Below are 19,314 nucleotides of genomic sequence, written 5' to 3' on the forward strand. Positions count from 1 at the left end.
AGTTCACTCTGCAGTCAGGTGTTCACTGAATGTGTCATTTAGCCTATTAAACACAAAAAGCATGTTTCCAGTGAATTTGTGCAGGTCTGATGACGAAAAAGAAACAAAATGTTTTAACTATATTTTATTTTTTGCAAAAAAAAGTTTTGTCTAGTTCCATTAGTTAATTAACTACACCACTATATGGCAAACAAGTAATGAAAACACTACCAAGATTTGAATTTAGTTCAACTACCACCAAGCTACTGCAAAATGTAGTTAAATTACTAGTTGAACTACATGTAATTCACTACTCCTTACCACTACCTAAACACATCTTGCCTCTTCCATGACTTTTTCTAGTTTCCTACAAAATCTATTGGCCTTATTGTCAAATTCGCCCCCCCACACAAAAAAACATTGTCAACAATTTAAAGAGAGACTTGAGACAATTTCTGTTTATTTAGATGGTATGCAATCTGATATAGACAACGAGACAGATGTTTTGAAATAACTCAATATGTTACATTCAAACTAAAACGATTTGGTCTGTTATGTTTAAATGAAAATAATGGTGTTTGTCTGTATTAGATTTGACTAGTATTGAGACCTTCTGTAACAACCCCCTAGTCATTCTGTAATAACCCCCTAGTCATTCTGTAACAACCCCCTAGTCATTCTGTAACAACCCCCTAGTCATTCTGTAATAACCCCTAGTCATTCTGTAATAACCCCCTAGTCATTCTGTAACAACCCCCTAGTCATTCTGTAACAACCCCCTAGTCATTCTGTAACAACCCCCTAGTCATTCTGTAACAACCCCCTAGTCATTCTGTAATAACCCCTAGTCATTCTGTAATAACCCCTAGTCATTCTGTAATAACCCCCTAGTCATTCTGTAATAACCCCCTAGTCATTCTGTAATAACCCCCTAGTCATTCTGTAACAACCCCCTAGTCATTCTGTAACAACCCCCTAGTCATTCTGTAATAACCCCCTAGTCATTCTGTAACAACCCCCTAGTCATTCTGCAATAACCCCCTAGTCATTCTGCAATAACCCCCTAGTCATTCTGTAACAACCCCCTAGTCATTCTGTAACAACCCCCTAGTCATCCTGTAATAACCCCCTAGTCATTCTGTAACAACCCCCTAGTCATCCTGTAACAACCCCCTAGTCATCCTGTAACAACCCCCTAGTCATTCTGTAACAACCCCCTAGTCATTCTGTAACAACCCCCTAGTCATTCTGTAACAACCCCCTAGTCATTCTGTAACAACCCCCTAGTCATTCTGTAACAACCCCCTAGTCATTCTGTAACAACCCCCTAGTCATTCTGTAACAACCCCCTAGTCATTCTGTAACAACCCCCTAGTCATTCTGTAACAACCCCCTAGTCATTCTGTAACAACCCCCTAGTCATTCTGTAACAACCCCCTAGTCATTCTGTAACAACCCCCTAGTCATCCTGTAATAACCCCCTAGTCATCCTGTAATAACCCCCTAGTCATCCTGTAATAACCCCCTAGTCATCCTGTAATAACCCCCTAGTCATCCTGTAATAACCCCCTAGTCATCCTGTAATAACCCCCTAGTCATCCTGTAATAACCCCCTAGTCATCCTGTAATAACCCCCTAGTCATCCTGTAATAACCCCCTAGTCATCCTGTAACAACCCCCTAGTCATTCTGTAATAACCCCCTAGTCATTCTGTAATAACCCCCTAGTCATTCTGCAATAACCCCCTAGTCATTCTGCAATAACCCCCTAGTCATTCTGTAATAACCCCCTAGTCATTCTGTAATAACCCCCTAGTCATTCTGCAATAACCCTAGTCATTCTGTAATAACCCCCTAGTCATTCTGTAATAACCCCCTAGTCATTCTGTTATAACTACCTACTCAGCCTTTTCTACATACTATGGCCTTCTGTATTCATCACACAATTCAATTCCAACAAGCACCATACATCTTAAGCAACAGCCTCTTTCAAACCTGGTACAAAACATACTTTACTTTCTCCCTTCAGTTATCAATATAGCAAGGCACTGTTCGCCTGGGTTACCATGAGTGTTGTCATAACACAATCGGACTGCTCAAGTAAAACCACATGCTGTTGAAGTACTAATGAAAGACTATGTTTAAAAAGGCACCAATATAGAACCATTGCACTTTGTTTAGAGACCTCATCTGGTCCTATGAAAAGTGAAGGATAATAACTTATTCAGAGACCAACTAAGGGGCTTCCACTACCAAAAAAATAAATAAATAACTTTCATAACCATAATACATATTAGTTTCAATATTTTTATTAAAAACAATGAATATCCAAAATGTTAGGACTAAAGCAGACTAGAAGTTGAGGCAACGAGAATTGAATTAAGAACTTAAGTGCTCTGCAAGGTAAGGTTGTCAGTGCACTGTAACAGCAAGACATATAGAATCTAAAAGTAATAAACATACCCACACTGTGGGTGGTTACTTGTTTGTGATGAAGCCACGGTTACACAGTCAGTGAATGGACACCAATACTGTACAATGCCGCTAGTGAAGACGTGTCAGTAAGCTGTTTTACAGAAAACATTTAATAAACCCCAATTAAACAATAATTACAAGATGTGACCAAGTTTGGAATCGAAAGGGTTAGAATGAAAATATTATTTTCAGAGATTGTGGTAGAATGAATTTACAGGTTTATAAGCTTGTTAACAACAGTTGAAGCTAATTTACAATGGTACTGTAGTCTTTCACCTTACAATAAACAGTCGGATCTTGTCCTTACAACCAAGTGCTTCAATAACCCTTTGAAATGTTGCCAAAAGTAAAGCCTAAATGCTCGTTTTTACTCTGTAGGTTTCATTCAACCTTTTGACAGACCATGCACCTGAACACTTGGTCACTCAGACTTTTTTTTGCAAAACAGCACATTTCATACCGTCTTAGTTGAAATCTAGTCTTCCAGCAGGAGTTTTTTGAAGCAACATGTCCTTCACACATTTGGCTAATATTATGTCTGCAATGAATGAATGCACCAATGAGCCTTTACAACAGTATGATGCCAAATAGTCAAATGGCAAAAGAGATCTAATATTTTTTAACAAGTTAATGTTCACATACAGGGATGTACATTGTTGTCGCCAAGTACAGGAAATAGCCATCATGTGATACGATCATCCAATCTCTTCTGTCTTGTTAAATTCTCCTCTTCCAGCACTGTATATATAAAGTTACTTCTTTGAGAGAGACAGCGGAGTCGAAGAGTTGCTCCTTTTGGGGGGAGATCTGGACAGTGTGTGTGTGTGTGTGTGTGTGTGTGTCTAGGTTGGGGATGGCAGTGACCATTTCCATGGTTTGCCAGGGTAAAGTCATGGAGTACTTTGGGGGCAATGGAGGCAGTGAAAGAGGAGTTAGCTGTGAAACTTTTGCTCTTAACTGTCTGAGCTCTCCCCCCTCCACGTCATCATATATTCTTCATTAGAAACAAGGTAGCTACACAACAACATAAAATGTAAATGTTATCGTTGTTAACAAGAGTAATCATGTTAAAAGTTGTAAGAATAAAATCAGAAATCCGTCCTTAATGGCGTCTGGCGCTCTTGCCGGACCCCTACTCCCGAAGGCGTAGCAATGGTTTAACACTTGTGCTTCATGGCCAGCTGTGGAGAGGGGAGGGAGAGAGAGAGGGGACAAAAAGTAGGCTACATGTCAACAATAGTAAGCTGTGGGGATATATAAAACATACAGTGACTAAACCAAACGAGAAAGCTATTTAACTAAACATTTCTTCAACAGTCCCTCTGAATAGATGTCTTGGGGTTGCCACAAATCATTCAAAAATCTGCCTAAAAAAGTATCAAAACAAAGTGAGACGCAAAATCTATTAATCCGTCAATTAACCAGTCAATTCTTAAGTTAGCTAGCACATTAAAAACCAACCACCAACTAAGTAAAATAATCTAATTGATGCTGCTTTGTTTTCCCAACTGGCGGAAGCTAACATGGTTGGCATGGTGAGTAATAGAACAGGGAGAGAAGCAGGGTCTATTCTCTAGGCAGAGAGGAATGATAGCTATTAGAGTGATGCCAATCCTCAGGCTTGGTAAGAGGCCCAGGCCCCAGTGTTTTCATCACCCTGGCTCATTAACAAGGGTTCTAATAGGCCTGGCTGGAGGTTCATTAGAGAAAAGGCCAGGGCCACCAATCTAATTCACACACAGAGACGTGCGCACACACACTTTACTTGCCTACAGTTAAAAATAGAGGCGGGTTGAAATCTCCAGAGCTAACAAGTGGGGGCAGCAGAGCTGCAGCACAGACCAGACAGTCGTGCTGAGGGGATGGTGAGAGCACAACAGTGCTGCTATTGGGACTGTCACAGAGCCTAAGCAGGTGGGAGACACTGCAGAGACGGACTAACAGAACCTGCAGTGCGGTTTCTTGCTCCAGGTCACCTTGACACAGAACTTCTTCCTTGTTACGAAGTCCAGCACAAGATACCGTATGCTCTCAGCTTCAACCAATAAATACTGGATCACAGGTAGAAATGATATCTTGTTCAATGGCATGACAAGGGGGAAAGTTTACAAGATTCTAACCACAAACCTGCCTTCTTACTGTACAATAGTTGGCAGATATACAATGTTCCCAACTAACATCAAGACTCAAGAGGGGGAAAGATGATTTACTTCATGTTTTGAACGATTTTAGTTTAATGTTATCCCCAGGCAGAAAAGACATTGCAGAATGCATTTAGTGTAGCTAGCTAAAACCAAATGACACAGTGGTTATCCACATATAGGGCTGCAGCTTTTAACAAAGTCACATACTGTACATGCTTAAGTGAGTCTTAACTTTTCAAAAAGTGGAAGACACCCAACTATTTAAATAGCCCGTACAATGAAGCATCTAATAGCTGGAGCCCAATAGGGAAGTGGATGACTGGGCCTGTATGGCATGGGGAGTTAAAGGGTCATTCTCTGAGTTAAAGAGTTTTCCCATGAGCTTGATTAATTTCACACCACAGGGTCTTTATCTGTTAACAGTGAGGGGCCGACCATGTCCCATCAAATGGCTTTCAATTAGACCGCCATTGCAGTAATGCATTATTCATTTGTGTGTTCAAAATTAATGCAATGTGAACCGTTTTATAAACGAATGAATTGGCGTTCCGGTCCAGAGTGGATGGAAAGTGGGTCAACCGAAGTGGGGAGATCCCGTTTTTACAGGAGATGACAGAAGCAGGCTCGGAAAAAATGCTAGCTACTTAAAAAGTTATTGGAATTGATCACAGTCGTGGGCGCGGGCTAGAAGCGGAGAACGATTCATTTATCATTATATTTCTTCCTCCCGTTTTTGCAGCAAAACCATATTATGCTAATGACATCGTTAAGCAGCAGGTGATTCGTTTTACTTGTGTGAGGGATACAGTTGGATGGAGAGGATGAGAGCAGCCCATGGAGAAGAGCTGGGATGGACAGAATAAAGGAACGCACTGTGGAGAGGGGGACTCCTAACAAGAACATCTAGCTAGTGAACCAGAAGCAACAAACTAACCACTTCAACTGAATCACCTGAAGAAGTAGAACACTGGGATCTTTCTCCTACTGAGTTGACATTTTCACGATAGATGGGATGAATTGTTAGTCAAATACAATTGGGAAATGGGGGTTACATGGTATCACTATGCGGTAATGTGTGATTATGTTTTAGCAATGTTATAGCCTATACCTACCGTAGGGCCTACATTTGATCTGTTCAGTTCATGTGGTGAGGAACAACTCCCCAAGCCCTTGTAATGATCTGATATGTGACACGTGCCTATGTGTGTGTGTGTGTGTGTGTCTCACCTTGTGTGCGGTGACTGAGAACTGCTCAGCACTGTTCTTCATCTCCCCTGTTTTCTCCTCCGCCCGGCTTAACCGCTCCCCTCGCTCGTTCAGAGCCTGGCTGGCCTTCTGTACAGCACTGGTCACACTGTCTGCTGCAGAGTGGAGTATACTGTTACCTGGAGAGGAGAGAGAAATGGGGAGCAGGGGGGAGAAGGGGGGGTAGACAGAGGGGAAAAGAGATGGGATAAATATAATAAATTATACAGTGCCTTGGTGGAGAAGAGGGTGAGGTGCTGCAGTTGCAAGAGTATGAATCACTATCAACAAAATAACTCAATGCAGCAGTGACATGAGCCTTACAGAAATGCTCTGCTTTAGAAGTTAATGTTGATGTTTCATTCAGCATCCCTGGCCGGACTTTGATTATTGATAAGGAACAGGTGAAAAAACAGGGCTACTCCAATCAGGGACGTCCTAGGAAGCCAGCTAATGAGTTTTTCTACAGAGGTTGGTTTCTAGTAAGAAATGAGCCATTGAAATAAACGTGTCACACTCCTCGTTTACAAAGCTTAGATCTGTCTATCACGCCATTTCTCTCAAATGAAATGAAACAACCAACTCGAACTAAAAGCCTTCCAAATAGCTCCAGGTGTTTCTAAGGGTTATTATTCTTCTTCTTCTTCTTTGTGGCAGCTCCTTCTCTTTTCCTCCTCTCAGACAGTGTGATAATAGCAGAGCGGGAACGAGTGTGTTCGACTTTGAACCCCTTGCGCTGGTGGCACAGCTGTGTGGATGAGAGGAAATAACAGAACATGGTCTTCCTCCGATAGCACCGACCCTGCGGATGTTTCAAACGGGCAAGCTATTAATCTACGACTTTGGGGAGCGCTGCCTGCCGTCGACTAGCACTACACTAACAATCCATGCTTTTGGTTGGGGACCGCCGTGTGCTCAAAACTTTCACTTCAGAGCCATTACCCTGGCGCAGTGCCAGTACTTTATAATCATCTCTTTATGTGGCGATATATCCAAGGGCAGCGCACCTTTGAATAGTTTTGATCATTGCTTTTCCTTTGAAGTGTCTTCTATTGTTGACCTGGCTGTGGTTCTTTGGTTGCCTGGGAAAGAAGACAATGGGGATGTTTTTTGATCGGTTGTTCCAAAGTTGTGAACAAGCCATTCTTTCAACGAAACTGGGGACTGGTACTGCAATTTTCTGTCTGAACAATGGACAAAAAGAAACGCCACCAAAAAAAGAGGCCAGAGTTGATAATGTGCTCCTCTCAACTGGCTAGTTGTGGAAGGAATAGGAAATACAGCGGAACTCAATGTAAATGAGGCCTTCAGTGTTAGATGACCTTAGGAGAAATATGGGGTTAGAGTTCAGTTCTAAACAGCCCATGAGATCAAAACCAAATCATAAACAATCACAGAGCCAATTCTATAACGGGGCTTTGACAATATAACAAATCATCCAATATGTCATCCCCATTTCTCTGAAAGGTCTGTAGTTAGAAGATAAGACAATATTGCTTCCATTTCTGCGTTGAAATAATTGAATAGGAAGATCAAGGACATCCAGGTTCTGCTGCAGGAGAGGGAAGCCACTAAAGATATTGAACACAGCCAGTCATTTTAACATGTCCTCCCAAAGGGAACCCATACTGTAGAGTGTAGGCTATGCAGTGCTGTCCTGTGGCGCCCAGGCAGGTATGCTGACTGATACATAATTGGAGTTGTGGCGCAGCGGGTTAAATGACAGCCCAAAGCAGACGGGATGCCAGCTGGTGTTCCTCTTCTCTCCTCTGCTTTCCTTCAAAGGAAGTTAACTTGATAAAGTAAAATCCGTTTCATGCAAAGCTAGCTAATGCTAAAGCAACCCATTGGATTCCACAACACTTCCGGTAGACACTCACCCCAAAGCTAGATGTCACATTTTCATGGATAATGGAATAAATTAGGAGTACAGAGACACTACACATTTTCGAGCCAAACCCAGCACCATCACCGCGGTTCCAACATTTTTCCATGGCAGCGTTTTGACTTGTAGAAGATCTCCAAGTCGAAAGGTTTTGGCTAGGCTCTGGGTTTAATTATAGTGTAGGGAAGGAGACGTGTGTTTATCTAGCTTTGCTGTGGCCTCCATCTTCTTCACAGTATTGAAATAAGGACTTGTATTGGGACACAAGTGACATGTCTCCCTCTACGTCACCCTTCCCATCCTTTAATAAATAAAACCCTCTCCTTCCCCTGAGAGCAGAGACGGGATGAGACCTCTTCACCTCCATCCACATCCCTTTAATCCACTCTCTCCACTGAGAGAGGGCCCAGAGATTAACACTCCCCTCATCCCTCCATCCCACACACTCTTCCCACTTTCCCGACTCTCACTCCATTCCCTGGGCTGGGCAATTCCAGCCAGCTGCTGGTTGAGTCCCCTCCTATGGTGAATGTAATTTAAAAGAGTAGCAGGGAGGCAGGTTGTGTGGTGACTAATGCCCTGGGTCTTTACTCTGTAGAGTTGATTAAGGTGCAGTCATTCTGTAAGGGGGATTTGGAAGGAGGAACAGAGCGCATGGTGATTCAACTCTCTGTCCTCTGATTCTATTGAGGTTTCTCTTTACAAGAACATGGGGGAGTGATGTCTTGCTTTTAAACAAGCACCTCTGGGTTGGTTTTTTGGGAAACAAAAGTAATCTCTGCTCAGAGAAAATTTTAAAAAAAGGGTTGAGAGCTGGCACATTTTTGGGGGGAGAAATTTGTTACGATAACGTATTTGTGTTTGTCTGGTGTGTTTTTCCTGAAATGGCTCGCTGACTATCCCTGTAAAGGAATCTAACCTTCCTGAAGCTGTGTCCTATGACCAGGGAACTCCTGCTTCAACAATGGAGGGGGAATGCGTTTCTACATCCCCATGATATCAATATAATCAGGGCGCGCCTGTAAAACAAAAAGGCAAAACCTTTTTTCTGCAACAAAAGTTCAAGAAATGTGAAATGCCCCACAATGAACCCAGTAGGAGAGAAAGATGATCCAAAAACATGATTCCAGGGCGATTCCATTCCTTGAGCCTTTGACCTCTATAATCAAGTGACCGCAAGTCTGGCCGACACAATGTAATGTTGTGGTTGTGAAAATGTTTAATGTGCAGAAACATGATGACTGTCAATCGCCACTTTCTCTCAAAGCCTGCTTGATTGGTTATGCCATTCAGAGTTTCCCAAACTCGGTCCTAGCCCCCATCGTCTCACCTCAGGCGCACGTTTTGGTTTTTGCTTTAACACTACACAGCTGATTCAAATAATCAAAGCTTGAGGAGTTAGTTATTTGAATCAGCTGTGTAGTGCTAGGGCAAAAAACTAAACGTGCACCCAGGTGGGGGGGCAGGACAGAGTTTGGGAAAACCGGACTGTAAATCACCCAGTTAATACATCTACACTCAGACCAATGAAAGCATACACTCAGGCATACATTCTTAGGAGGCACACACATGCTTGCTAGCACAAACACACCCTTGCATAGGCCAACTATCTTAAAGAGGTAAGCTCAAGCAGAGTCAATTACCATCCAGTATGAATAGTGTACCAGTATGCTGCCCTGAGACAGTCTCTGTGTGGGTGTGGTAGGACAGGGGGTACAGACCAGAGATGGGTTCTATATCTATGGTAGAGAATCTCCTGTAGAGTACAGCCCCATCTACTAATCTGTACATTACACATTTCATCAAAAGCTTTCCATATTAGTTATATTGCCGTTGTTCCCCTTAAAGCAGAGCTACTGGAAAATGGAACAGCTGTAACATTGTGTAGCTACAGTAACTCACTCCCCTGTCATCCTTAGTTTGTCAGTAAGAATTTCACACCCTGCAGCTCAACATGGTGCTGCACATGCTGTGCACAGCGACAGGGACGGGGAGAGGAGGAGAGACGAGAGTGATGTAGAGCTGAAGAGAAGGCAAAACAGATAGTGAGAAAGGGAGAGTGAGAAGTATACATAGTCGTCAATAGAGACTGACGTAGCCAACACAGGATGAACTCAACATGTCACCCACCCTGTAAAGCAGAGCTCCCCAACAGGATGGCATCACACTGGCACACTGCTGTACCCACCGAACCCCCCCCCCCGCGGAGAAACCAAGGAGACAAATCCATTGAACGTTCCCTAACTCCCCCCTCCACTTTTCTGCTGTCTAATTCATGCAAATCTTAACATTAACTTAACTTCATTAACATTAACTTCTAACCTAAGCCGCCCGTTTTCTTCTTAATACAGTGTTAATCCACTTTTTTAAAAAGTCATTAGGAGAAAGGGGAAGATTCTTCTGACATTCTCAGCATGGTTACAGTAGAGTTGCCCATTCATTTTGGCACTGCTCTGCTAATAGGGTTGCAGCAGTCAGGGAGTGGGGATGCTAATGGAAACAAACATGGAACATTCTGTCCCTGAACCGAAGAGACACTGTCGGTCTAATGGAGCAAATTGCTTCTAGGTATTCAAGTACCGTAACCCTCATGAAAGTTTAAAGAGATAAACGTCAGGGTTGCATATTATACTGAAAAACCATAACCCTGTTCATAATTGCCTTGTTTATATCAGTTCAAGGAGAGTTTGAGGATGAATTGGTATTGAGGTGACTATCGTAGGTAATGCTCATTTTGTCATTTACTGTCCTTGTGCTTGAGGTGGAGAGAACATAAGACTTAAGTTGATGACATGGTTCCTCGGAGTGAATTAGCTTGTTTAATCTGAAAGGCTGTCAGTGAGGTGATCGTCGATCTACATAACTCACATAAGCTGTGCATCTAAAAGGGGAGCCCTTTCTGTACACCCGTCCCGCAAAATGACAGTATCACACTTGGAAGTCGTATACTCTGTGTGCATACAGATATTCTAGAACACACACTGTACATTCTGTAAGCCATCAAATGTTATATAATTAATTGAAGATCGAAGATTGAGGCGCTTAACTGCCTTGTTAGTAAAATGATGAATTATTTTAGTTGAATGTAAGATTTGTTTCCTGCTTACCTTCTAAGAGTAGCCGCCGACCTTGGCGTCGACTGTTTAAAACAACTTCTTTCCTCATTCTGTTCAAAAAGACCTTGCAACGGAAAACGACTGAATCTACAGTTTCATCGTCTGTGACAAGAAAATGGAAAAGGAATGTCTTGATTTGGGTTTGTTTTTGTTATTTTATCTGTTAGACCGAAGAAGTTACTGTATGTTGGATAATACTTATTACAACACAGTACAGTTTGTTCTAATATGGTCATTTTTGTTAACTTTGGTTAAATAATGTAACAGACTTACTGTATTACGTCATTAAAAGGGTTTCGTTCAAACAGTGAAGTAGGAAAGAAATCAAATATGTTAATTTGAGGTAACTGGAATAGATGAGGGAAGTTAGGGGATCGTTTAAGTAGAAATGAAGCATGGTTTGTTATTAACTTGATGAAAGGTAGCCTATATTCTTACACGTTTTCACTTGAGCTGTATTTGACTGCATAATCTATCAGCACGGTTTCCCATAAGAAATCTCACAACAGTTTAAAATGGTGTAAAGAAGTCTGCTTGAAGTGCCCTCCTGACAGTAAGCATTTGCATGATAGTTTCCATAATGATCCAATAGCTAATAAAAGGAGTGTATATTAGCATTTAGCATCCTAGAATTCAAAAACGGATGAAAGCAGCAGCCAATATTTTAAACTCCCTCTCACTATTCTAAGACACGCTCTGCCACTTAACCAGAGGTCCATGAGAGTCTGTGGGGAAGAGCGCGTGCTGCAGCCTCAGTCGATCCTGATAACGTGGTTTTAACAAAATGAGTCCAGCAACGCTGCTTTAATTCAGGCCCTATTACACGGCCCATCAGGTATCACTACACAAGTCCCTGGCTGCACATCTCCTCCACACGGCTCTAAAGGGAGTTTACAGCGGTCTCTGGATGAGGGAGGCTTTTCGTGCATCACCTACACATAACTAGTGAGGTGACAACCAAAAGACGTGACCAAGATGGAAGTCTTTGATGAGAAAATAATGCTTGTCATTATTTAACCACATGCATTAAAAAAACAGGTGTCCTATTTATGAGTATTGCACAACCTTTTGGTCTAAACCTCCATTATGTGGAATTCATACTGTTACCACAAGGGGAAGTACAGCAATGGAGAGTGCCTTCACCCTCACCTTAAAGCCCACCTCTGTATTATAATTCTAGACCTTTCTTCAGATGAAGTAGATCTGCCAGAGTGAACCAGCAGGCCATTTCAATAAAGGATGAATAAAGTTTGTCATAAGCTAACAGAATCCACAGTAAGGCTGACGACCTTGTCCTGTCAAACCTTTACAATCTCTCAACGCATAAGAGCAACCGTCCCTGAGTCCGGCCTGCCAATTAATATCATGTTCACTAACACATAACTCTGCCTCACTAAAACGGTGGCAAAGTGACAAGCCATTTCTTTGTGTTTGCCCAGCTAACAAAGACGAGCTCTTGTGTAGAATAGATAATTGCCTGTCAGAGTGACCCAGTGTAGAGTAAGCGCCTCTGTTCTGTGTTAAAGGCAAATCTAACCAGCAAGAAAGGGCAATATCCCAGAATCCTCCAGTGGCTCATTAGGCCCTGTGTGTTCTAGCAGTGTAATAATAAGTATGTTATCGAAGGCCCCTCAGTTACGACAACAACTAGTCTATTAAAGCCTTCAACACACACACAACCACCATTATAGTGATCGTGTCAACCCCAACAAGGTAGTGTGTAAACAACATGTTCCTGACCATTTGACTCAATGTGTTCTTCGTGACAGTTCAACGGGACGAACCTTGTTTATTGTTACATTGACAGCAGGATGTTATTTTTTATCTGGGAAGTTAACGAGTCCAGTAAAGCAATACAATACATTGTGGTTACACTAAAGACGTTCAAGCTATATCTATACCAAACTATCTAATCTAGTAGTGTATGTGAATTTTGAATAGGGTCCTATACTCCAGAGGTAGTTGCTTTGTCATCCCTATTCCCCATGCTGGTCAGTCAGAAGAGGGGCGTCCCACACAGTTATTGTCCCACACCGGAGCAGCGTCATGATATTTGTTTTGCACTGGTGTGAGACTTAAACTGGAGGGGACAGTGGTGGCAGCACTCTGACATCCTCTTCTTTCTACTGTCACTAGGTCTCTGGCTGTGCGGTCACCTCCGTTAGCAGTCACGCTACTCATTATGCTTCCTGGGAGCTGAGAGTTGGCTTTGATGTGATTGAACAGGCATGGCGTTGCCAGGTCAATGTCTTTCTATGGTCTATATCCAATCTAAGTCTATTAGATTGAAAGCATTAGCAGATTTGGGGATTGGATATTGATAGTAAAACTAATATTTTGAGTCAATTACTGGTTGAGCTGGTGGTTACATAAATAAACTAAAAACCGTTGCCAAAATACTGGCATAAAGTGTGCTTTGTGTTAGTGTTTTAAGTATGTATGTGTGTTGTTGCATAAGTGAGACACTACACGACATCCCATTACACCCAGTATGCAGATGACCATTTAACTGGAGATGTCTGACAGAGTGAATGAGAGTTAGGCCACAGATGTTATCTCTATGTTTTGTCATATTCTTCAGCCCCCCGGAGGACAATACAATAACCTCTACCCACACTATAACTACAGCCCAGCCAGCTATACACTACTGTACTTGTCAGGGGTTACACTGTACAAGCTAAATAAGGAAGAAAAACATACAAGCTGTGGTTTATGATGTAGGAGGGAGAAGATCAGGGCAGAGGCATATAGCAATGAGGAGTAGAGGGAACTTTAACAGCAGGAGTAGCTGGGAATGGAAAGGAGCTGTTTTCCACTCAATAGTAATTGGCTAATACAGCTTTTTCTATAGTGGGAATGATCTATTTTTAAATGCATTGTTACAATAATGATCAAGCAGTACTACGTCTATAAAGAATACATGATCAGTGTGCAATATTCCTCTCAAAATAACTGTTTATTAATGTTAACACAAATAGCTTTTCTGGAGTACGCCCATTGAATCACATTTCATTACATTTGATCAAACACATCATATCTCTCTGCTATAGCTCCCCTCTCAGGTCTCAGGTTTACAGCTGATTAAGAACAGGGTCTTCCACAACCCCCCCTCTGGCTCAGGAACACCGAAGAAGCCTTCCCTCTCTACCAGTAGGCTACCTTCTACCTCCCCTGTAAGGATAACATGCTACAACATGGAAATTACTTCATATTGCTTAGCTAGGTGGCCAATTCATATAGGAATTGGTTGTGTTGTGAACGTATGTTCTTTTTTTTTATAAGCTTGTGTATATTTTTTAGTTAGAGTGTGGGAGTGAGTTAATATTCCTTGTGACTAAAGGTTAGTTCTCAGTGGACTGGTTTTTCCATCATCTCAGGAGTAACTGGATTTAATGATGATAATGTATCATAGTACAGTTAAAGATCATTAGGTAGATTTAATGATGATGTATCATTGTACAGTTAAATATCATTAGGTAGATTTAATGATGATGTATCATAGTACAGTTAAATATCATTAGGTAGATTTAATGATGTATTTAGGAAAAGGCAATCCTTAAAATGAAAAGTCCTCAAAGTAAATGGGAATAATAACTCAGTGTCGTTATACAACAAATAAGATCTGTATTTGTAAGTGGCATGAAGGACTTTTCAGTTGAAAGACAAAACAGACCTTGGAGTGAGAACACTAGATCTGACTAAGAGCTTTTTCTGGATCAAAATGGGGCTTAGGTGGTGGGCTTGGCGTCACTGGCTAATTTCCTGCAATTCTATACATTTTGCCATGTGGCAGAGATGCAATTTTGCAGTTTTAATGCAAATATCCTGAAATTCTACACATTATCTTTCCTATTTTCACCCCTTTTTCGTGGTAACCAATTGGTAGTTAGAGTCTTGTCTCATCGCTGCAAGTCCCGTACGGACTCGGGAGAGGCGAAGGTCGAGAGCCATGCGTCCTCCGAAACACAACCCAACCAAGCCACACTGCTTCTTAACACAATGCCCGCTTAACCCAGAAGCCAGACGCACCAACCAACGCGTCGGAGGAAACACCGTACACCTGGCAACCGTGTCAACGTGCATTGTGCCTGGCCCGCCACAGGAGTTGCTAGTGCGTGATGGGACAACATCCCTGCCGGCCAAACCCTCCCCACAATTGGGCCAATTGTGCGCCGCCCCATGGGTCTCGCGGCCGGCTGTGACAGAGCCTGGACTCGAACCAGGATCTCGTGGCACAGCTAGCACTGTGATGCAGAGTCTTAGACCACTGCACCACTCGGGAGGCCCCCACATGATCTTTTCTACATACTTAATATCTGGTTTTAGTCGTTTAAGTTATTGTTTGGACATAGGCGGCCTGAAAAAACTGAAAAGGCAGAAAAAACACTGACTTTCATACAGTTAGTGAGAGCGAGAGAGAGAGAGAGATGGTGTGTCTTGTCACTGTGTCTCTTACCTCCCAGCAGTTTGGACTGACAGTTGACAAATTCTGGCTTGCTCTGAGAGCTGTAGCGCTGGCAGGTGTGGTGGAGGATCTGGATAAAGGTGCACTTTTCGCCGGCCGAGCCAGCCACCCACTGGTCAAAGGCATTGTCAAATGCCAAGTCAAACTCTGGACAGTCCTTATAGAGAGATACAGAAACAGAGCAAGAGAGATAGAGAACAAGCATGACCCAGGCAGTAGGTGTTGATATGAGATTTGCCCTAATGAAATGGGTCAGGTCATGTAGTCAGGAAAAACTCAGCCCTCGGCAGGGAGGTTCAGTGAACTGTAAACTCACTTTGTTGGGGTCACAGCCGTTGACCTGTCTCAGCTGGTCGATGGTCCACATTGACCTCTTGGCGAAGGACGATGAGCCTGGGAACTGCTTCACCTTGGTGATGGACACATGGGAAGGCTTCTTATTCGTCACTGGGGAGAAGAAATTAAGTAACAATTAGTTCAAACTAAACAAATGATCTGTTAACAATAGTAAGGGATTCAACTTAAATTGAACAAAGTTAGATGCCAAATGTTCATATAACGAAGGTGCTGTTTTGAACAGAGTGAATGTGAGAACACACTACGGTCACCACAAGCAATGAGAGTGACAAGCTTCCTCCATAGCAACTGTGTTCAGGAATACAGGGGTCATTGGTGCCAAAAACAACATAAGCTTATCAGCAAAAGCAACAGAAAATAAAAAGCTATTTTTTCCTGAGGGACAGCCTGGCCTAATGTTGACCGGACCTCCCCGTGGCCGGGCCTTGGACATTATAGTTATCCAGTCAAAATATTCCTACTAATCTTTCATTTACTTCCAATGGGAGCTATCGTCTTTAACCCAACCACACAGTGTCTGACAGTACGATAAGGCGCAGTGTGACGAAGAAAATAAAAAGTTGACTTTGTTGGTCTTGTCAGAGTCTGCGGTTATAGCACCTTTTACACTTCACCAGATGCAACTCGCACAAAAGAAAAGCACCCGTTTGTATTGATAAAAATGATGTATTGCTTCTTGTCCTCTGTCGGCTAAATCTAAGTGGATATCAAGAACGGCTAAAGCCTTGTGGTAGATGATCTACTCTCAGTATCTGGAGAAAGAGGGAAAGTATAAATCAACACGTGTGGTTGAGCCAAAGAGGAGCACTCATATTAGTGAGTATGGCCTGAGGCCTACTGTAGTATCTAGTATCCACATCCTGCCCTGTGACATCACCAGAATATCACCACACCTCCCTGCAGCCCAGACTCTTTCCATGGATCAAAGCTCTGTGTTTACAGAGCATCCTGTTCAATGTTCCGTCATGTGTCAGAACCACTGCATGCGTGCACAGATGGATCCAGGCACGCCAATATCTGTTTGGAAGGGCCAACATGCTCCTGTGTTGTTTTTGCTGGCCCAAATACCAGGCCACTGTTTCCGCTTTCCCCTTCTGCCATTGTGTCTTTCTGGATAGACAGATAGGCCTAGTGTAGGTCACTCCTCTTCTGTTCCGAGTTCGGTTTCCAAAACACAGTCCCATCTGGGCAGGTTGTTATCAGTTACAGACATGTTTTTGAGGCCTAGTGTCAGACCAAGCCCTTCTCCTGTTCTTCACATTGTCTTTTTAATAACATAGGTAGGGCTAGATCCCTGTCTTTTTTTGCATCATCCTGTTTGTTGTGATAGTATCTCCTTGGTGAGATGTTTGGATATATTGTACATGTCCATTTATACAGCTGTATCTAACAGCGGAAGTTGTGGACTTTGATCTCAGGGTTCGACAGTCAGGGGCTTGGTGTGAAGAGTCCCGTTTTCTACCTGAGCTGCGTGGTGCTTCTGGTAAGATCTACTCTGTTCATTTTGATATTACAGGCTTCCAGGGAGCACTGGAAGCACCTTCTGTTTAACCAGTAAAAGTATGCTTCTACAAAGTGGAACTGGTTTCTTTAAATGGTTCTTCTCGACTAGCACGCCTACAGAGCACAGCGAGAACTAGTCAGTCAGCCATGACAGGAGAGGCATGAAGGGATCCGATCCTATATTACACTGGTCAATTCCGAAAAGGGAAGCAATGAATCAAGTCAGAAAGGTCAGAGGGTAAAGAGAGGTTATCATATACCAGCAAGGATCTTATATTTCTATTGAGCTCAAACAACTTTTTATTTTACCTTTGTTTAACGAGGTAGGCCAGTTGAGAACAAGTTCTCATTTACAACTGCGACCTGACCAAGATAAAGCAAAGCAGTGCGACAAACAACAGTTACACATGGGATACACAAATGTACAGTCAATAACACAATAGAAAAGTATATATACAGTGTGTGCAAATGTGGTAGGATTAGGGAGGTAAGGCAATACATAGGCCATAGTGGCGAAATAATTACAATTTAGCAATTAAACACTGGAGTGATAGATGGGCAGAAGATGAATGTGCAAGTAGAGATACTGGAGTGCAAAGAAGCAAAACATTTAAAATAACATGGGGATGTGGTAGTTGGATGGGCTATTTACAGATGGGTTATGTACAGGTGCAATGATCGGTAAGCTGCTATGACAGCTGATGCTTAAAGTTAGAGAGGGAGATATGTCTCCAGCTTCAGTGATTTTTGCAATTCGTTCCAGTCATTGGCAGCAGAGAACTGGAAGGAAATGCGGCCAAAGGAGGAGTTGGCTTTGGGGATGACTAGTGAAATATACCTGCTGGAGCGCGTGCTGCGGGTGGGTGCTGCTATGGTGACCAGTGAACTGAGATAAGGCGGGGCTTTACCTAGCCAAGACTTATAGATGACCTGGAGCCAGTGGGTTTGGCGACGAATATGAAGCGAGGGCCAGCCAACAAGAGCATGCAGGTCGCAGTGGTGGGTAGTATATGTGGCTTTGGTGACAAAACGGATGGCACTGTGATAGACTGCATCCAATTTACTGAGTAGTGTTAGAGGCTATTTTGTAAATGACATTGCCGAAGTCAAGGATCTGTAGGACAGTCAGTTTTATGAGGGTATGTTTGGCAGTATAAGTGAAGGATTCTGTGTTGCGAAATAGGAAGCCGATTCTAGATTGAATTTTGGATTGGAGATGCTTAATGTAAGTCTGGAAGGAGAGTTTACAGTGTAAGCAGACACCCTCTCACAGAAACAGAAACGTCCGCTCACTGTCAACTGCGTTTATTTTGAGCAAACTAAACATGTGTAATTATTTGTATGAACATAACATGATTCAACAACTGAAACAAACTGAACAAGTTCCACAGACATGTGACTAACAGAAATGGAATAATGTGTCCGTGAACAAATGGGGGGTCAAAATCTAAAGTAACAGTCAGTATCTGGTGTGGCCACCAGCTGCATTAAGTACTGCAGTGCATCTCCTCCTCATGGACTGCACCAGATTTGCCAGTTATTGCTGTGAGATGTTACCCCACTCTTCCACCAAGGCACCTGCAAGTTCCCGGACATTTCTGGGGGGAATGGCCCTAGCCCTGACCCACCAATCCAACAGGTCCCAGACGTGCTCAATGGGATTGAGATCCGTGCTCTTTGCTGGCCATGGCAGAACATTGACATTCCTGGCTTGCAGGAAATCACGCACAGAAAGGGCAGTATGGCTGGTGGTATTGTCATGCTGAGCCTGCATGAAGGGTACCACATGAGGGAGGAGGATGTCTTCCCTGTAACGCACAGCGTTCAGATTGCCTGCAATGACAACAAGCTCAATCCGATGATGCTGTGACACACCGCCCCAGACCATCACGGACCCTCCACCTCCAAATCAATCCCGCTCCAGAGTACAGGCCTCGGTGTAACGCTCATTCCGTCAACGACAAACGCGAATCCGACCATCACCCCCAGTGAGACAAAACCGCGACTCGTCAGTGAAGAGCACTTTTTGCCAGTCCTGTCTGGTCCAGTGACAGTGGATTTGTGCCCATAGGCGACGTTGTTGCCGGTGATGTCTGGTGAGGACCTGCCTTATGACAGGCCTACAAGCCCTCAGTCCAGCCTCTCT

The 19,314-nt window shown here is 43.0% G+C and overlaps 1 protein-coding gene across 2 annotated transcripts in view; it reads right to left on the minus strand.

Moving 5' to 3' along the window:
* Positions 1-2,271: 2,271 nt before the first annotated feature.
* LOC139553411 (syntaxin-binding protein 6-like) overlaps positions 2,272-19,314 on the minus strand; it is a 98,425-nt gene continuing 81,382 nt past the window's right edge. Inside the window, exons 3-7 of one of the 2 annotated variants that reach the window (XM_071365704.1) lie at positions 15,625-15,755; positions 15,300-15,465; positions 10,835-10,945; positions 5,825-5,982; positions 2,272-3,634 (exon numbers count right to left, since the gene is read on the minus strand). In XM_071365704.1, the coding sequence (XP_071221805.1) occupies positions 3,611-3,634; positions 5,825-5,982; positions 10,835-10,945; positions 15,300-15,465; positions 15,625-15,755 (590 nt within the window). In that variant the 3' untranslated portion in view covers positions 2,272-3,610. The remainder of the gene's footprint in view (positions 3,635-5,824; positions 5,983-10,834; positions 10,946-15,299; positions 15,466-15,624; positions 15,756-19,314) is intronic. The other variant, XM_071365705.1, reaches the window with a different exon arrangement.

This window comes from Salvelinus alpinus, chromosome 25 (assembly GCF_045679555.1).
Source record: "Salvelinus alpinus chromosome 25, SLU_Salpinus.1, whole genome shotgun sequence".
NCBI classification, from domain to species: domain Eukaryota; kingdom Metazoa; phylum Chordata; class Actinopteri; order Salmoniformes; family Salmonidae; genus Salvelinus; species Salvelinus alpinus.